Source organism: Polyergus mexicanus, unplaced genomic scaffold, assembly GCF_030449975.1.
Source record: "Polyergus mexicanus isolate NDT 795.1 unplaced genomic scaffold, iyPolMexi1.0 SCAF_9, whole genome shotgun sequence".
Lineage (NCBI taxonomy): Eukaryota > Metazoa > Arthropoda > Insecta > Hymenoptera > Formicidae > Polyergus > Polyergus mexicanus.
Window position 1 is genome coordinate 10073724 of NW_027223329.1, and position 20506 is coordinate 10094229.

General features: G+C 34.8%; 2 protein-coding genes across 6 annotated transcripts in view; one reads left to right on the plus strand and one right to left on the minus strand.

Annotated features, from left to right (window-relative positions):
- The window catches only part of LOC138936532 (sodium channel protein 60E), a 54074-nt gene extending 34882 nt beyond the window's left edge, over positions 1-19192 (minus strand). For 3 of the 5 annotated variants that reach the window (XM_070301974.1, XM_070301975.1, XM_070301977.1), the window contains exon 1: positions 15675-19192. In XM_070301974.1, coding sequence (XP_070158075.1) covers positions 15675-17051 — 1377 coding nt within the window. In that variant the 5' untranslated portion in view covers positions 17052-19192. The remainder of the gene's footprint in view (positions 1-15674) is intronic. The other 2 variants (XM_070301972.1, XM_070301973.1) reach the window with 2 other exon arrangements.
- Pyd (zonula occludens-like protein polychaetoid) overlaps positions 7407-20506 on the plus strand; it is a 46586-nt gene continuing 33486 nt past the window's right edge. The window contains exon 1 of the mRNA XM_070301984.1: positions 7407-7428. The gene's annotated coding sequence lies outside the window, so the exon portion shown is untranslated. The remainder of the gene's footprint in view (positions 7429-20506) is intronic.

Below are 20506 nucleotides of genomic sequence, written 5' to 3' on the forward strand. Positions count from 1 at the left end.
TTGCAAAATTGACTATTTGATTTCTTCAATTCTTCATATGCATCTCGTATGTAATATAATTTATCGTATTCCATAATTCATGTATTGAAGGGTTTATCATATCACACTATTTACTCTCTATATCTCATACTTGCTGCAAACAAGTTTTTACGGAGCAACATCGTAGGAAATGGAGCGTTTGGACTTTGAAATAAACAAATATGTAGGAAAATCGATCTCGAACGCGTAGCTATTACCAAAGAGATCGTTCTGTTTTTCTCGCGAAATTTGCGATTCGTCCGTATTTCGCGTGTATTTTATGAAGATCCCGCAGAGATCTAGAGCATGCCGCGGCAATAAAGTCCGCGTTACACGCGACAATATTGACATCGATACGGTAATTCCCAATTGAATTTCGAGGATTGCATTTCAACATTTTTATCAAAGATCAAGCTACGATAACCTGATTGCAAATTCACACAAATAAAATTATAGTAAAAGTTTTCATAAAAAGGGTCTTTACTTGTATCCCGTATCAAAAAACTATGGTTTCGATTAATAGTTTACTGCTCGTATATTTTCATTTCATATAATTATTAGCAGCTAATGTAAATAATTTATTGTTACCCATCTATTGTACATATTTTCATGTCTACATTTAACACAAACAAAGCAACGAAGAAAGTAATGTGCGTGACTTTTGGCTTTAAACGTCATTTTCCTAAAGTTTCTCGAAAACAGGTATACTCAATTGGCCTCGACACGCTAACTTTAGAATCGTAATTCCTATCATTTTTATAGTAATGGAACATAAAATACCCGTGCATCATTAATTCGTTTTCCAAGAGATAAACGATATATCCAAATAATTATATTATTAATAAAAAATATATTGCATTATAATATTTGTTTTTAATAACATATTTCTAGCATCTGTCAATACTTGACAGATTAAAAAAGAGAGAAAGAGAGAGAGAGAGAAAGATATCTCGGAATTTTGCTGATGATATGAATATTAAAAGTAAACATCACATCATTTTTCAGTTTTATTCGCCTGTATATAAAAATATATATATCATAGCACATCAAGAGTATAAAATAATAGTGTGTGCAAAAATAACATATTCATATGTTAGAGAAGCAAATCTTCTTTATTCCTATTTACACAATGCAGTCAAAAATATCTATTATACATATATGTATGCACTAGAAATGGTCTCGGGAAAACTGGAACAAAAACTTTACTTTTCAATTCTTCATATATTTCTCTACAGTCCCAGATTCTTATTTTCAATATCACATATACACTCTATACATCATATATAAGTAATTTCAAATGCTAGTGTAAAAATACCTTCGGGGAAACGAAGGCTTAAATCAACCCAAATAAACTCCTCGCGAGAAAGAGGATTCGCGCTCAAATGTCAGTAATTTGAATTTTAAATCATCGTCCATACACACACGCACACACATATATTTTCCAAGAATTTTCCCGCCGGGAAAACGGGCTGATTACGCGAAAATAACGAGATTAACAATAGTTTCATCGAAAGCGAGAGCGGCCGTTCGAGTAATATATCGGGTGAACGGAGAAAGCGCCGATTTCTTTCCCTTTCGAGGTAGCAGCAAAATCTAGAACGAACATCTAAAGCGCGGAATACCGTATCTCTAATGCTTCTATTATTTAGGATGCGCACAGCGATCTACAGATTCACTCATACATACACACACACACACACACACACACACACTCTCTCTCTCTCTTTCATCTGATCTCGGCCGGTTGGTGGTGCATTGCGCTGAAATTGCGCACAGTAAAAGGAACGTAAAGAATTGCACGCTCCGCCTACTGCCGACCCTGCGCTCTCACCCTGGCTACCCCTTTTCGTTCACCCCCGCTCTCTCGCCTCCTTACGTTCCTTCTCCTCCATCAGGTAGCACCTACGCGCGTATAAATAGTGCAACGACGGTATGGTACATTTACAGAAGCGCGCCGCGGCATGCGTTTCGACCGCAACCTATTTTATCTTCAACCTTATCGTAACCAATGGAATTGTAATTCCACCGCAGTGCTTAAGAACTTACTTTAAACTTTTCGATCGTGCTCGACAAAGTATCATTACATCAAGGATCGCAGATTCGATATGTCACATGATAAAGATAAGGGGAAGATGGCTATTCACTATCTACACCTTTTTATTTTAAAGACTTTAGTATAATTAATATACTTTTCAAAAAATAAGACGCATTTTCTGCATCGCACTTTTATTTACACTTATGAGCAATCATTTAAAATGTGGCATCACAAAATGAAAATATAGAGAAAGAGAGCAATTACTTTGTCCGTAGAGGTAGCTTCAATCGCTCTTTCATTTCAATTTTATAGAAATATTTTAGAGAAAATATACACACACTAATCTATGAATATTTGTTTGTTTTTAATAGTTTCACTATTTAGTAATAAAAAAAATAATTCTGTAACGATTAATACATATACATACATGCATATATTTCATACAAACTTATGGAGTTATAGAGTTCTTCTTGAATAGTGATTAGATATGATATAAAAATTATTTTACATCAATGATTAAAAAAGCTCCTATCACAAATTTGAAACTAATCCAACTGATTTAAAAAACTTTTATTTTAAAAGTCAAATTCGAAATTTATAAATCTGTCGAAAATAAATATTTGAAATTAATAAAAATGTATTTATTTTTAAGAATTAAATATTTAAAGTTTTTATTTGGATTCTTTTTACGGACAAGATGTAAAGATATCGCGAATTTATACGCTTCTCGATAATTTTCTGATGTAGTACTAAATTCTACAATCGACACTGCATTAGGCACGCACGATAGTCCTATTCTCTTCAGTAAAATTTTGCAGTAAAATTTTGCCTAGGCAGTAGCATCGCGTCGCCAAGTAGGGGGAAATAATTGGTACACGCAGGTTTGTGAGACTCTACGGCGGCTTGCGCATCGACCGGTTACACAATGTGTTCCAAATACACTTCGCGACTTTTATTCACGATTACCTTTTCTAGTATGCCCTTCTCAATCGAGTACACAATATAGTGACAGGGCGCGTAATTTAGAGAACGCCAAATTTCATATAGGCTGTGAAAAAAGTAAAGAAAAATTACTAATATTTTTAAAATTTTAAGAAATTGAGGCTGTTTTTTTTTTGATAGGGAGATCGTTTATTCGATACGAAAAGGTCTCTTTAAGTTTCATAAAAATTGACTGCGGACTTTATTATACGTGTATGAACGAAGTATAGAGTTTATCGCAGGTATAAGCGATCAGCCGTTCGTAGCGGTTGAACCGAAAAATCATTTACTTTATCGCGGATTTTTCAATCGAGCTGTTTCGCGACAAGATTGATCGTCGGTTGATCGCGTTCCGTATTTAAGCCGCGATTTACACGGTTTATGATCATCCCGAATGAATCATTTAAAGCAGCCGAACTTCAACAAACGACTTTTCTTATAGAAGTGGCGCTAAACGTACACCAGATGTTAAAACCGTCATGTAATTTATATAAATGCGACTGTTTTGCAGAATATATAAAATATTCAATGATATTATAAGAGTATAAATGAAAATAAGCTAAAGGTTCAATACAAGTCGAATCTACTTCTCTGCTCCTCTTAAGTTCCAAAAATCTATATAAAAATATCAAGAGAGAACTAAGATTATATAAGTTATAGCCTATAAATTATAAAAGAGATAATGCTTGACTTATATGTATTATGCATGCATCAAAGTCCATTGACAAAATCAGCTGTATACAAAGCAAAATTTTATGACTATATCCGCAGAATCTGGTGCAGTGTCCAATTTCAATCCATCAATCCTCGTCAAGGCATTTTATATACACTTGTGATACAATATTCTACACACTGTTTGATGAATATTTATCTCGGGAGGAAATATACGAATTTGCGTGCGTTAAAATAAAGATTTAAAGCGTACACAAAACAAAAATATCAATATCGCGCGCGTATGTATGTTTATTAAATAAATAATATAATTTATTAAATGATAATAAATTACATATATTTTAATAAATATACACATATATACACACAAAGGTAAACAATAAAATACTTAAATTAAAATTGCACTGAAAGAGAATTATACAAATAAACGTAAAGTATTTAAAAGTTTAAAACAAGATAAAAGTAACGTATCAGTCGGTTTTGGAAAAATAATTCTAGAATATTCATTTCCATTCTTTCCATTGTTTATACAATTACGTTCGTAATTAACATTGCAAACAATTGAATTATTAATCTCCAGAGAAGAATAGAATAATATATTTAAGTAAATATAATAATATAATAAAACGAAATACTTGTATGATGATTATTATAATATATATTGTTTTATAAATCGCTTTTTACTGAGAATTATTTATATTATTAACTAATGATTTGTCAATTGCTAACAGAATTTCAACTGATAATGAGAGATTGTAAAGAGACTCTAGGAAAGGAACATAAATCAATAAGAATAACTTCGTCTCATAAGATAATAATATACAAATGACAAAAAATAACTATTGGATGTTAACAAAAGAAACCTAGAAATATGTATATATAAAACAGATATATATTATAAATATATTATACATTAAACAATTGAGAAAAGTATAATTTTCACGGACTATAAACAAGATGATAAATATTCGCTTAATGAACGTGCATACTTTGTGTCAAAGTAAATAGATCGATGAGGAAAGATGAATTGAAATTGAATATATTGTGCGAAGAATATTATTATAAAAATAAAAGAAAGTAAGAAAGACTCTTATCTCAGAAAGAGAAGAATTGTTCAATATTGATTCCATCTATCCAAGAGAGATGAAAAGCAATGGTATCGCTATGTTATGAATTACGCGAAACGTATTATTTATGTTCTAAAGTTTGTCTCTGACTGACCCCCAAATTTTCTATGGAGTGCTCTTACAGTGCGCCTCTCTTGTTCTGTATGTATTATCTCTCTTTTTTCATATTTTTGTTTTGTTTTTTCCTTTATCATATTTTCGATTATCAGATCACTGCTCGCAATCGGCGCGTAGAATTGTTTATCTTTCAAGATGTTGTCACGATGTTTGGCCGAGTATGAGAATGAGATAAGAAACGAGTGATAGAACGATATTTTATAAAGTCAACTAATTTGGCTTTCGGTTTTGGATAAGATTTGAAATTTGCTTGTTCCAGTAATTGTGGATATAATAACTTGTGATTTTATATAATCGCGACTTGTATATATATATATATATATATATATATATATATATATATATATGTTGTCATAGAAAATTTCATATAACATTCAGATTGAAATAATATATCTTAACCTGTAATAATTATAATTTGGATAAATGTTCAGTATAAAAGATGTTTTCTCCGATTTTTTTCACACACAAATACATTTTATATATTATAGAACATTAGAATTTGCTCAAAAAAAATTGTTCAGTAATTTATTAATACAGTTAACAATGTTTCGAGCTATATGTTTGCGCAAGTTAATATGAAGAGACTATTTCAACATCAACATTTGCATTTATTTATTGACATATAATTTTTTTTCGAAAACTTGAAATTGTAATTTAAATGTGATGGAATTAATGATTCTGATAATATTGTATCATAACATAATTATAATCATAGCGATCACAGAATTCAATTGATTTCATTTCTTTGGTACTCACCGTATTCTATGACAGTTATACTTGCATTACATCCTAATTCCATAAAAATAATTGCATACGGATTCATTAGCACGATAAATATGCGTGGAAGATCATCATCACATTTTTCGAGTCCCGATTCCGTTTTGGCACTGCATTCCGAATGCAAGTTTGCACTATATAAATCAAATATAATCGTTATGACGTCATTCGAGCAATATAATTCTCATTAATCATGACAGTAACGTTATTTCTATATTGAGTATAAACTTAAACATATACATATATATATATAGAATACGAATGTCATGCAATAATTGTTATCGTTAGTTATTAACAAATGCGTTACAATATTCATTAGATGATTTGTCACTTTCGGTAATATTGCAGATTGTGTGAGTAATGTGTTTGTGTGTGTGTGTGTGTGTGAGAGAGAGAGAGAGAGAGAGAGAGAGAGAGAGAGAGAGAGAAAATCAAGAAAAGTTCAAACTAACCCGGCGATAATCGAGATGGTATATATATTGAGACTTATAACCTAATAAAGTCGTAATATGTTGTCGTAACATTATTATGACTATAGAGATTACAGAGATGAAATAATTGCGTCATTCCTCGATACTCGCCATGCTCGATCGCATTTATATCTGCAACACAAGCCTCCAGATATCAGAAGTGACGGACGATAAACCGGCGCGAACGAGCGCGAGGACCATCACTTTTTGCCTTTCGATTCCCCGTTACGTGATCCGATTCCGAGAATTCCGAGTTTGAACTATGAGTATCCAAACATGGGGTCTGTTCTTTGCAGCTGAACTGGCTGCACCGGTTCAGAGTTTATCTTTTTCTGTCCCCATTGGAGGGAGAAGGATGGGCTCTGAACTGGTGCAGCCAGTTCAGCTGCAAAGAACAGAGACCTTATGGGCTCGCGTGTCGCATGACGTCACAGGTCGCAGGCGACCCTCGGAACTCGGAATCTCGGAATCGGATCGCATAACAGAATCGGAACATCGGAAATCGGAAGTTGAGAAGTGTGGTGGCCTTCGCGCTCGTTTACATCGGTTTATCGTCAGTTGTCATCCGGAGGCTTATAATTACGATCGAACATGACGAGTGTCGAGGGAAGACGGAATTATTTCATCTCCGTAATCGCTAACCGTAATAATGTTACGACGTTTTATAAGTCTCAATATCATTTCGACTATCGTGAGGGTTAGTTTAAGCTTTTGTTAATTCTTTCTCTCTCTCTCTCTCTCTCCCTCCCTCCTTTTCCCTCTTACACACACATACACACACACACACACACACTGTCGTGTCGCACAATACATTTTACTCGTACAATTTATAATATTATCGAAAATGATTAATCACCTAATATTGTAACGCATTTGTTAATAACTAGTGATAACAATTATTATGTGATATCCCGGTTCTGTACTCATATATATATATACGATTTCTAATCGCGATATTAACGCGACATATACGTATATATTAAATACAAATATCGCGATTGGTAAAAATTTACTCGAGTGAAGCGATTTGCGCTCGGGTGACGTCACTATGACGATATTTGCAGTCTTGAAATCGGACCGTATTAGTACCATAACGTTTTTCTGATGCAGGTGTTGCAGCTACATATATAAGCATCTGACAATGAGCGGTTGCTCGTGCGATATTCGGCGACTGATTTTCGCGATGAGAATATAAACGAGACGTGTATGGGTAGCTACGCTCTCTCTGAACGTGAGTATTATTTAATTCTCATGCAGAGCTTTTCGTTTGCGGAAAGCGTGTCAAAATTGGTACGATGATACGTTGCGTTAAACGCATATCGCGATTAATGTATTCTATTCTCGTCTCAAAAAGACATAGACATAGTAATGGTTTTTCTTTTTTCATATTGGCAACTTTGTTGACGAGTTTACAATGTTGAGATATGGCTTAGAGAATGGCGCGTGTCTCAGCGAACAATACGCACGCAATAATTGGAGAAACGTGTCGAAAGTTATGCCGACACGCTTCACGCAAATATAACACGCAATTCTTTGATATTACCCGATCGCTGTTGCAAACTGCCGTTTACATTTTGCTTTGCTTTGATATCTAAATAATATGTGAAAATATTTGCAATGTGTTTTATGACGTATATAATGAAAAATATAAAAATATCATGCAAATTCCTAAATAATATGTGACAATGTAAAATCCATTAATTATAATATTTTGCAAAAAAAAAATAATAATATTGTTTGAATCAAAAATACAAAGATAAATATATGTCACATTTAAAACACGGGATGTAGTTTTACGTCTATTTTTAAGTCTCATAAAACGTCAATGCTCATTTTAATTTCAAGATCGTAACATTATATTAAATGCCTTATAAAAGTATAATAAAAATACACTTGACAATCACGTAATGCAATTAATAAATATTTAAAGTGCAATGTTTAACAGATTTTATCGATTAGAGTACGTAAAAATATTTTAATAAAATATTTGCAAAATAAATTAAAATTTATTAAGGTGTGGTTTTAATAAAAATGATTGTCTTATTTTAATATATTATTTTAATTATATCGCATGTAATAATAATCCGAAACTGTGCATTTCACCGCATATATATATATATATATATATATATATATATATATATATATATATATATATATTATATCTTATACACGATGTTTTATACAAAATATTTTTTTTTCTCATTGAATTTTGAGGTAATCGCATTGTTTATCTTACGATATATTCGTATTATCTCATAGATTGTTGAACATTCCGAAATATTCAAACGTTTCTCCATGCGAAAAATGTTTATTTCATAGTAAGTAGCTACTGTGGAAAATTTTATACATCGGGTGCAATCATGTTGGTGCAGTTTTCGTGTTATAGAGATAGATTAAATTTTATATTTTTATGCACGAAGCACTAATATGTGAGTAAATGCAAGAAAAAGTTGTTGTTTACTGATAATATGTACTTTTCTTGATATTTATTTTTTGATATTCTTGATTTTTTTTTTTTTTATTATGATCTTTTTTTTTCCATAGCTGTATATAGTTTATGTACGTATGAATATTTTGAAATATAAGAATGATTGTATTGCGATACAATATTGTGATACAGCATTTATTAAATTATAAAAAGTATCAAAATACGTACAGAAAAGTAAATATTAATCAAATGATAAATATACGAAAATAATTTAATATATAATTTATAGTATCATTTGATTCAGCTATTTCGCGAATCGCAGAAATATGTAGATTGCAATGTAAAAGTTGAATATGCACATATTTCTAAAACAAAACAACATACAATCACTGTGAGAGAGCTGTATACAACATTAGAGTTCAAAGTAGAAAAGCGCGTTGAACGAAGTAACTGGGAAAAAGTGAGATCTTTATTTAAGCTCTCTTCCTAGATTTTCCATTTTCGCATATATGTCGCACGGTAAAAATGTTGACCTACTCGTGAGTTCGGTTCTGACGCTAATTAATACCATAGATATGATCGCTTGATACGTTAAAAAATACGGGAACAACACTCGGCGCACTTCATTAAGCAATTTTATCCAGAAAATATAGAACTGAAGTCTGTAATTTATGTTTGTGTATATTATGATACATTTGATATTAGACAATCTTTTGCGCATGTTTTTAAAAATAAGAAAAAAATTTCGTTAAAAGGTCAAACGTGAGGTAGTCGGAAATAACATAAGCAAAATTGACCATTTGCAATTTTAAAACATCATAATACACATGAAAATATAAAACTGTTAGAATATTAAATTAAAAAAATTAAATAAAATGTATATTTAAAAAATATTTCTTGTACATAATGTAATCTGACTGATTTTTTAAGAGGACTATATATATTAAGTTTCAAAATGAATGCATTTTGTAATTGTGGCATATATCATAATTCTTAAAAATCATATGATACATAATATACAATAAAAACGTATGATAGATTTTGGATTTTGCAAAATTTTTATATATATTAAAAGATATAATACTGTTTCTATTGAATAATTTTAACAGAACATGACTATGTGACCTTACATTGCGAGTTTCTATCGTGTGTAAAGCTATACGTTTTATCGAATATCATAGGGCAATAAAATTGAATTTGTTTTATTAAATTCACCATCTCCAGTGATATTTCATAAAATGCATCAAAAAATGTCCTAAAGCTTTCAGAAATATCATTTTATTTTAAGACTTCAATATTCCATTCTCTTAAAAAAAAAATATATATATATATATATATACATTTGAAATGTTTCCTCGATATGCGTAATATAATTCTCTTTTCTATTTAGTTTTCTATTAATAGAATCCTATGTAACAGTATATTTTATATACTGCAATAACTTTGATATAATTTTCCATAATTTTTACACTAGTTTTCCATATTTATTCCAATACCAAAATCTTTGAATAAATAATTTAAAAGAAACATACAATTATTTATATGGACATGCATAATAATAATAGTGATGGTATACGTTTATATCGCTACTCACACTCGTTGGTCATAACCATTAGTTTCTCAATCGTTACATAATAATAATCTCACATGCCTGATTACAAGACGATATTAACTACTGTGCGTTGGCGGTGCGAGCGTCTTTTTCACTGCGCAGTAGAATGACAGCATTATCGGTCGTAATGTCGTAATCTGCCGAAGAAAATATTACATAGATGTTGTGTAAAAGCCACCTGTAAATGCACTTGTTACATTAGTGCTGCGAAACCATATACCAACGAAAATCGAAAGTCCTTGTCTGCTTTTATGCGTAATTCCTTGCGTGGCATATAAAAAAAGTTAAAGTCGCGAAAGTATTTATTGCTATATGAAATAGCGTCGTGTCAAGTAGATTGTTGATAAAGCTATAGTCGCTTTATGTCGCGACAAAATGAATAAGACTGCACGGACATTGTTCAATGCTATTCAGTGCAGTAGGTACATGCATTTTTCAGCTATTACATAGAGCCACATAATTTTGTTATATTTTTAATGAAAATTGAAAGAGAGAGAGAGAGAGAGAGAGAGAGAGAGAGAGAGAGGAGGGGGGGAGGGAGGGGGAAGGAGAATTAGAGCCACTTTTGACTCTTCAGTTCATGAAAGTTAATCTTACTATATTTATTGATTGTTTATCTATTTCTTTGTCGCGCGCGAGTTAAGTTCATTTACATAAAATATTATTATATAATGCAATGTACGTTCTCTTTAAACTAATGGCCGTTAAATTGTGCTGTCAACTATATGCCAACCACATCGAGAGTGTCTCAGGTCAAGAACTTTCGAAGTTTACGCGTTAACTATTAAATCGCTTTCAATAATTTAAGATACTCCTACATGTTTCTAATAGATAGAGGACTAATGGCTTGATACTTTACACGTGTGCTTCTAACATTGAGAATTCTTTGGCGGTCATTCAATCCGCCAAATTCACAACATAATTGACTTGGTCAGTGACTGGATTAATTTAATTACGCATGTTGTAATGTCTTAAATTAAAAGTGAAATTTTATTTCCGCCTTTTTGTGTTATCGCATTTTTTTATTGTGACTAGCACATTTATTGATTCAATAAAAATGCTCTCTCTCTCTCTCTCTCTCTCTCTCTCTCTCTCTATTATTATTGTTATTAAAAGATTAATAAAATGTATCAATTATCAATATTTAAAATAGATAAACAGTTACAATTACAAATGCGAAATTATAATTTTTTTTCTAAATGCAATTTACTCTTATTTTGAAGCATATTTTACTCTTTCTCTTTGAACTATTTATTTTATATTTACGTAAACGTTGCGTATGTACATATATGCCACAAAACTTATCGCAAATAAATCGAAACTTTTCCAATGGTGTTGTAAGTAGATTCTACCTTGTTATTATATTTCAAAAAGTCACACATTGAGTCAGGTTATTTCTAGAGTTCAATATATCAAATATTCCGCTCATAATTTATTCGAATTTACTTTTGGCCTTTATATTATTATCTTAGTACCTACAGATTTCATCGCATATAAATTTTAAATGGAAAGAAAAAAAAATAAATATACGAGTTTGGTTACCACAATTGTTCGAGAATCATCATTATAGTTTAATGATTTGAAATTTGTACAATATAATCTAATTATTATCAAATATATATTTTCACATATTATTTGTTCGCGCCTTATGTCGTAAAAATTACGCCGACGTGAATTTGTTCTCGTAATTTGAAAAGCGTGTATCGTGATCAAATGTGTACACAGATTGGATTTTACGGATCACGTCTAATTATTAACATAAACGGATAACATGAATTATTACGATAATTCAGAATATCGAGGAAACGAGATGATTGAAATCGCATTTTGTGATCCCTGTCGTCCGGATCCCTATTGTCTCTCTTGGTTTTCTGCGATATTGAAAATCTTTTTGATAAGAAATTGCTCTATAAAAGAAAGCGACATGAATTTTTTTAGAAATTCTGCTCTTTAATTTTGCTTCGCAAAGTAAAATATTCAATGTCTTCTGTGCGGATCAAATCGATACCAAAAATCCATCGAGGAGAATTTATGCCGAGGCCATAAGTTAATAACGGGATGTCGGTTCCCGTTCACGATAGGCTAATGGGAAAAAAAAAAAACTTTTTACAAACCTCATAAATTTGCTCGCATATAACTAAATTATTGCTCATATAATTTATAACATTCCAAATATTCAAGACATCGTACATTGTCTGTTTTCAGAATTTATATAGAAGAAAACATAAATATTATTCGTATCATTTGTGTTATATTTTTTATGTTGTGTATAAATTATAATAATGCTTATATAATTTATACATTGATAACAACAATGTTGTATAACGGAAGAATGGTTAGGAAAATTAGAAAAATTATTATTAATCACATTTGTAATTATATCGTATTATACACGTTATTTCAATGAATAACATTTTTATATTGTTGGACACCATCGAGATAGATCAAGCAACAGATCGATAAATATAAATAAATATGTATATTTCATTTTGGGGGTTGAAACCTTTCAATAGGCGACTGGTATAACGGAAAATTCAATTTTAATACATTAAGATCACACGCGCGTTTCTATTTATTCTCGCGGTAAATATAAACTGAATGTAAAATAAACGTAAAATACAATTTTATGCATATAAAATGCAGATTTACAATTGATATTCGTCTGTCTATCAGATATCCATCACCATTGATAAATTTCGTTTTCTTATATTATAATCCATAATAAACTTTATGCGATGCAAGTATCATTAATAGTTTTAATATCATATTATCCTTTTGAAAATGTCAAATCTTTATACGTGCAAGAATCCTGCGCGATTCTTTAATAGAAAGCTATACACTTTTTGCAACTTACAATTATGTGATCAATCTGAGATTGATACCGCCATCTGACGCAGAATATTGGTCGCATCAAAGTCGGTTGGAAACTTAAAATGAGCATCGATTTTAACGATACTCTGCAAAAGTACGCGCGGGTTCTCTCTATATTCCAGATGTATATTCGTTATAGTTTCTACAGAACGGATGCAAAAGTTTGCTCTGTCTCGCATATACAAAAGCAGAAACTTTATAACAAATCCACCACCACGCTTTGATTGCTCCTTGTAGCATCGAGACGTTTCCAACTCTGGTTGCGATGCCACAAATCATGTGCAAACTAACTGTTTAGACGTGAAATTATAATCCTAGTAAACTATTGCCACGCATCCATGTATTTAATGCTAGATATAAATTAACACATGCTTAAATTTTTGCGCGAAATATTTTTCGAATCGAGATAAAATTTTAATTTATTTTATTTATTTGTCATTATATAGAGCGAGTCTGTCGTTATGCAATAAAATGTAAATAGTTGTGTTATAAACTAAACCCTGTGCAATCTTGATAGCAGCGTGACATATACGGTTCTCTACCGAGAGTCGTCAGCTAGAAAGCGTTATGCTATCAGTTCTATTCTTCAATCGTCTTTAAACTTCTCTTTTTTTCATATTTTGTCTATTTTTTCTCGCAAACTTGTCATTAAAATTATTCTAACGTTATATATATTTATTATATAAATGGGGAAAAAAGATTAGTTGCGCGATATTTTTACATATTATATCTGTGTTTCAAAGAGAGAACATGGGAAAAATTTCAAAACATTGTGCTGATTATTCTTTCATATACTCGAAAAAGTTCTGAAATCTTTTGATTTTTCTGCGTAGAATGTTATATATTTCGATCTCTACATTTGAAAAGATAATCTTTTGCGACGTACCGATACTTCTTTTGCATCCTTTTTAACCCTCCGTCATCTACGCGCGAAATGGATTCTCTGTTATTCCATTGTGCGAATATTTCCAATTGTCAAAGACAAATTACCAGTTTAAAAGTATCCTTTTTTCTCAGAGTAATACGAAGAAAGAATTTATTATTCGTTTTACCGTAATTTTTTAAGTAACCATTACTTTACTGAAAAGTGTTCAAAGAGTTCGAATATATATTTTATCTAATTTTTTTCCTTTAATATACGATAACGAATAGCAATATAATATTTTTGAATCTGCAAGAGATTGAAACGTTATTTACGCAAAAGACTGCATACCAGCACCGTATTAAATTAACATTCTGCATCTGATATCTCAATAAGGCTGACCACATTCTCGTCGACGTCTAACGAAAAGTCCGACTATAAAATACTTTGAAAGCTATGAAAATTGTTCGATAAAATTCTGCACATTCTCCATACAGTATACGTTTAAATTTTTCTCTTGATAAGATAAGAACCTTCAGGGGTAGCGAAAAATAATCGGGAACAAGAATAATTAAAAGAAATCTGACGTGCCTTTGTGACCCACATAATCTCCCGCAAGGATTTCTTATTTAAGAACAAGTCACGAATAGAGTCGCGATCGATTTTTAATATAAATAGATGTGTAATACATACATACATATAATATATATATGTGAATTTGCCTAATTTTTTCGTTGCCCTTCGTCTCTTTTCTCACTTTTCTCTTTTTTTTTTCGCTCACTCCATATTTATAAGGAGATTTGTTCTCTCTTTCTCTCTTTCTTTCTCTGCATCTCTTTCTCTTTTAGTCATTTTACTTTTTCCATTTTGCCGATCTGTCATGGCCCATCCTCCTCTCTTTCGAACTCTCTTTCAAACTCTTCTTCCCGTCTCTGTTTTAAACCCCTTTCGTCTGTTCTGCATACACATCTCCGAATCTATCCTTTTCTTTGCTTTTCTCTCATTTCTTTTTTTTATCATCACCTTATCCTTCCTTTGCCATTTTTGTTTCACTCGTTTTACCGAGCGGGGACATTTATTTACAGAAATAAAAATCGCGCGCGTTCGACTCGATATTTGCTTTTGCCTGTCAGCAACATTCGACGAATATAAGGTAAAAATACACATCCGCTAAAACTGTATCGCAGCGCGGCGTCGCGTTATAACGATTCTCGATTGTGTGGTCCTTTAACATTTTCCTTTGTAGATTCAAGATAATTATGATAAGCTCTAGCAACTTTGAAATTGAATTTTTTGATTTCGCCTCGATATGCAAGCTACTCTTTTATCTAAAGGAATTAACGCAGTGCGAATCAGTTATCATAGTACTTATAAATATTATATATTAATAACTGCTTTCTTCGATAACGATTAATTCTATCAACAAGTTAATTATTTTTATTTTTTAATTTATACGTTATAATATTTATTATATACTATATATTATACATTTAAAATATATAATATAATATACATAAAAAGTACAATATATATTATATTGTATTATGTAATACACATATATTGTATAATACGTATTACGTGTTAAATAATTCAAGAGGGAAACAGTTATTTTTTAAATAATTTTATCTGGTTACTGAATCAAAGATGTAAAAATAAAAACGCAGAAAATATAAAAATATACGATCGAAATCATAAACTCACCTCGTCGTAGATGAAATTGTCTATTTCCTCCAATGGCCTGCCATAGAGCTTGCTCGGAAACGGTTCGAATTTATTTGGCAGTATGGCACCATCTTCCACCGACATTTTTCTCTTAGGTTGAAAGCCATATTCGCGCACTAATTGCACAGTCTTGTTTTCCAATCTATCGAGACTCTCCTTCGTGAATGGCTTCACTGTTTGCTTGCCGCCCTTGGTGCCGGGTGTCCTCGCGATTGGCGACTTGTCCTCGATCTTGGACACGCTAGAATCGAGAATGTCAGCCGATGCAGCTTGAGGGGTCACGACATCCGCCTGAATCTCTGCACTTCCGGAATCTCCGGTACCGGAATCGGCGGAAGTGCCGGCGGTTCCGGCCAATGGCGGACGCAGTCTCGTGCTGTCTTGCATTCTGGAGCCGACTCTCTTAATCGGTGGGGACTCGCTTCTCTTAGACTCTGGAGAAATCGGTTTTTCTGTCACCGGAGATGTTCGCGATGGACTCGAAATTTCCTTCGCTCCGCCGATGTTCGTCGTCTTGAAAATGTCCTCCTGATTTTCTTCTGCCAGTGAAGTTGGATGTTTGTACGGCTCGCGTTCCTTGTCGCCGTTCCGATAAGCTCTCGTCGTAGTTTTTGGTCGAATCTTGGCCGCCTGCGATTCCTCGTACTCGGTGTATTCAGGCGGACTTAGGCCTGCGTAGGACGGCGCCGATCGCTCGACCGACTTCGACGATCGTTGATCTCTGTCGGATCCTCTCGTGGAAGGAACGCGGGACGAAAGTCCTTCGGAGTACCTCGAGCCTTCTCCGAAGCGACGTGGCCGAGATTCCTCGTCAATGATTTGCACATTGATGGAACTTTGTCTGGATGACAAAGATATGCCGGGCCGTACGAACTGCTCTTTCCAACCGACAGGAAACTCGGAGGATCCTCGAGCGGACCTCTCCAGCGAAGCCTGCCCCGGACGATCCTCCAGTCGCCTCGGCCAACTTCTTTCCATCGGAAGCGAACCATGATGGTCTCTTCGCACTAAGTTCTCACTGAATTCTCGACGTCTGACTCCGACTTCAGATCTTCTGAATGGCTGAGGTGTCCTGGAGATTGCTCCTCTAATATAATCCTGACCGTCGAAATCTCTGCTGCTATCTGGGAGATTAAGACTTCTCTGACTACCGCTGTCTCTAGGTCGATCGTTCGGATTTCCCGTTGGTCCGTAGATACCCTCCTTTGCCAATTCATCCAATTCTTCTCTACTCAGATTTTTTACGTAGAGCCCAACCACTCGAGGTCGGTTCGTGAAACCATTGTCCTCCGAACCGCTGCTCGGAGGGCTGGGAGGACTTTTATACCCCTCGCTCCCGCCCCGCCGAGATGTCATTGGGACCTATGCTCGATCATCCCTTTCGATCCTGTACCACTTTCGTCGATCTCATACTATCGCTAAATTGTCTCGATTCGATTGTCTCTGTTAATCGATATCCGTCACGTTGTTATCGATGAATTAGTCGGTAGGATTTGGAAATATAAAAGAATTATAATGCGAACAGTTTCCCCCTGATCTCTCTCTTCTTATTTCGTCTCGAAATCGATTTTTGACAAAGTTTCGATCATTACGATTACATCTGATATATTTTGGAACACCGGGATCGATTTATGTGTGTAGTAATAGTAGTATTTTTTAAATTATACTTTACGTTGCGCACATTCGATCATATTTTTGTCAATTAAAACACTCGTGAAATCTCCATTCGAAATTTATTTAAATACCGAAATTGTACTTCTTTTTTTTGGGAGAGGGGGGGGGGACATTAAAAATTTCGCGATCCAAGATCAAAAGTTCACAGTACAAAAGAGAGCAGCCGTGGACGCGGCTATAATGATGTTGATGATGCACTATGCTGCAAAATTACACCGGGCAACGATTTGTCTTTTCAATATTTTAAAATGACTTACTGAAAATGAATTGCAGATAAATAAAAGATTCGATAAATTTGCTGTATATATATATATTGACAGTCTCAATAGCGAAAAATGTTGATAAGTGTTCGCGCGTAATGGATGATGACAGGGACTTTTCGCAAACCGTTTTCGCACTTTCAAAGTTTGCGTCGGTTTCACTTGTCGATAATTTTTGTTGCGTATAACGGATTACGACGGTGGTTACGTCGTATCGCGGATTCGTGAGACAGAGTGAAACTTGTAAAGACCAGACTTAACGCGCTTTCTCCGTGTCAACGACGAACCTCTTGAAATCTCGAAAAGCCTTCGATCGCAAGCCTCCTCGAGTTATATCGCCATTGCAATTCTCGGTCGAGCTTAGCTTCACCGTATTGTCGAAAGCGGTTTACACATACTCGCGCGGTGAAGTATACTCTTCGTGTCGTGTCGTGTCGTGACTTTAAGAGGTCAAGGAGTTCGTTCTTGTGCGATGCACATAGTTCATTCTGAATGTCAGCGACTAACCGAGTGTCATAGTATTGCCTGCTATAAGCATCGACCGATCGCGCTAATAGCTCTGGAATTTCCATTCGTTTCGCCGACGACAGTCAACTGGATAAATTATAAATTGTATATGCGTACGGTATCGCGAATAAAAATCGACCACGTGATTCCTCGCGACTCACCGTCATCGATCATCAACTGCGTCATCGAAACGCGTGAAATTATCGTGTGTATTATAGCCGATGCAAATCCACGGAAGGAAACTCGCGGTGGATACTCGATCGATGACTCGATCAATAATAAATAATTTGAAACGCAGAAATATACATTTGTTCCTTCGTCGATCGCGGGCTTTTGTTGTTTACCGTTTTGCGAGGATAAACTTTCACAGATAAATACACGTCTCGGAAATGCAACAACGGTGTCACGAAGCGTCGCGGTCTCCCGGTCGATCACCCTGACCCTCTCAACGTTTATAGCTCGCGCTCCAAATCGGAATCGCGTGAATGACACGTAGAAGATCCTGAGGACAAATTATCGGCGATATGGTCAGCATACGATTAGCCGTACCGTTTGTTGTGATACACACTGGCGGGAAAGGCGCATCCGCCTACACTGAATCGCGAACAGCGTGGTCGTCTCGTATCAACCCGCCGCTATCATCATCACTAGCACCCACATCACCACGAGGCATCGAGACGAGATCGAAACGGCCGAGGTCCGTATCCCCCAGTCACCACTCACTCGTCATTTATCACCGTATTATCCGGCGAGGTACGGCGGTTATTACGATACGAATGGTACGGCCGAGCGGAGGAGAGAAAAGTTGAAAGTGGGAAGGAGATTACGTTGGAACGGGAGCGCGAGAGAAAAGGCAAGAATGGTGCGAGATAGAGAGACAGAGAGAGAGAGAAAGAAAGACAGACAGACAGACAGAGAGAGAAAGAAAGAGAGAGAGAGAGAGAGAGAGGGAGAGAGAGAGAGAGAGATGGAGAAAACCGTGGTGCACCCTCGTCGTATAGTTCGGTAAATTTTGTTCGAGCGGGGGTGCAAAATCACGGGCGTCTCTTACGAGAGCTGTGGCGGCACTGTCGGCACTGAACCCCTCCGGTATCGTGTACGCGCGCGCGCGTATCGAACCGAACCGAGCCGGAGAACGCCGGCCGCACAGAATCTCCGTCGACGTGGCTACGTACACGTAGCTACGGAGCCTCAGGGCTCACACACACACACACACACATATATATATATATGCATAGCGAAGGGTGACGGGGTACGATCGGAGAACGCTGCCAGTGGTGGTGATGGTCGCGGGGGGTACCGCGTACCTGCACGAACACCCACTGCTGCTGACGCCAACCCCCACCTCCACCCCCACAGCGAACGAGCGCAGTCAACCCCCTCTGTGGATGGTGGCGGTGACGGTGGCGATGGAGATAGCGGTGGTGATGGCGGTGATGGTTGGATGGTTGGATGGTTGGTAGTGTAGGCAAGCAGGATACGTTAAACAGGCGAACCGGCCGGGCGAACGGTACCCCCAGGTTCCATAGGACACGGCGCTGTAATTAATCCGCCAATCGACACCAGATTCCGCCGGATGCGAGAGCGAGTTAACGCGCGAACAGCGAAACAGCCCTTCCGCGGCGCGAGCGCGCGTAAATTTCCGTCCTTGCGCGATTATCGGTCTCGCGTCACGATGATTTAACAACACGGCCGTCTCTCATCCGGATTTCAATTTAATGAGATGCGGCGGGATAGCAAATGCGGTTGAGGGCTTATTATCGCCCTTTCGCTTTGGCAGTTTTTTCCCCTCCATGAAAATTTAAATCTGAGATTCTATCGTCTTTATATTATCTCCGATGTGACTAGCTTTTTGTGTTATATATTACCGTTAGGGAAAGATGACAAATTTCTGTGTGATAAATTATAGAAATCGATTCTTTGAGAATAAGAATCTTGATCGACTTTTCGATTGTTATTATTATTTTTTTCTTTTTTTTTTTAGAGCGAATTTTACTAGAGATCTCATTACGGATAATGAACAAACACGAGGAGCTGTCATTTCGTGACGTTATATGGATTTCTTATCGGATATATGTATGAGTATCGATATAATTATCGATAAATGTATAAATTTGAATTAATCTCGAAATAGTATTTATTATAAAGAAGTTTAAGCAATGTTATAAATTGAGGGAATCGAGAAACGTTTTATTTTTTCAACGTACCCTTTTGATATAACGAATTTCCCAATAAAGCGAAAATCAATAATAGAAGTGATCAATTAACATGAATATACCAGTAAAATATATCGTCTTATTACTTTGTGGCGATGTGATAATATCATCTATGTGTCAAACACTTTTATGTATTGCAGAATAATTAATGGAA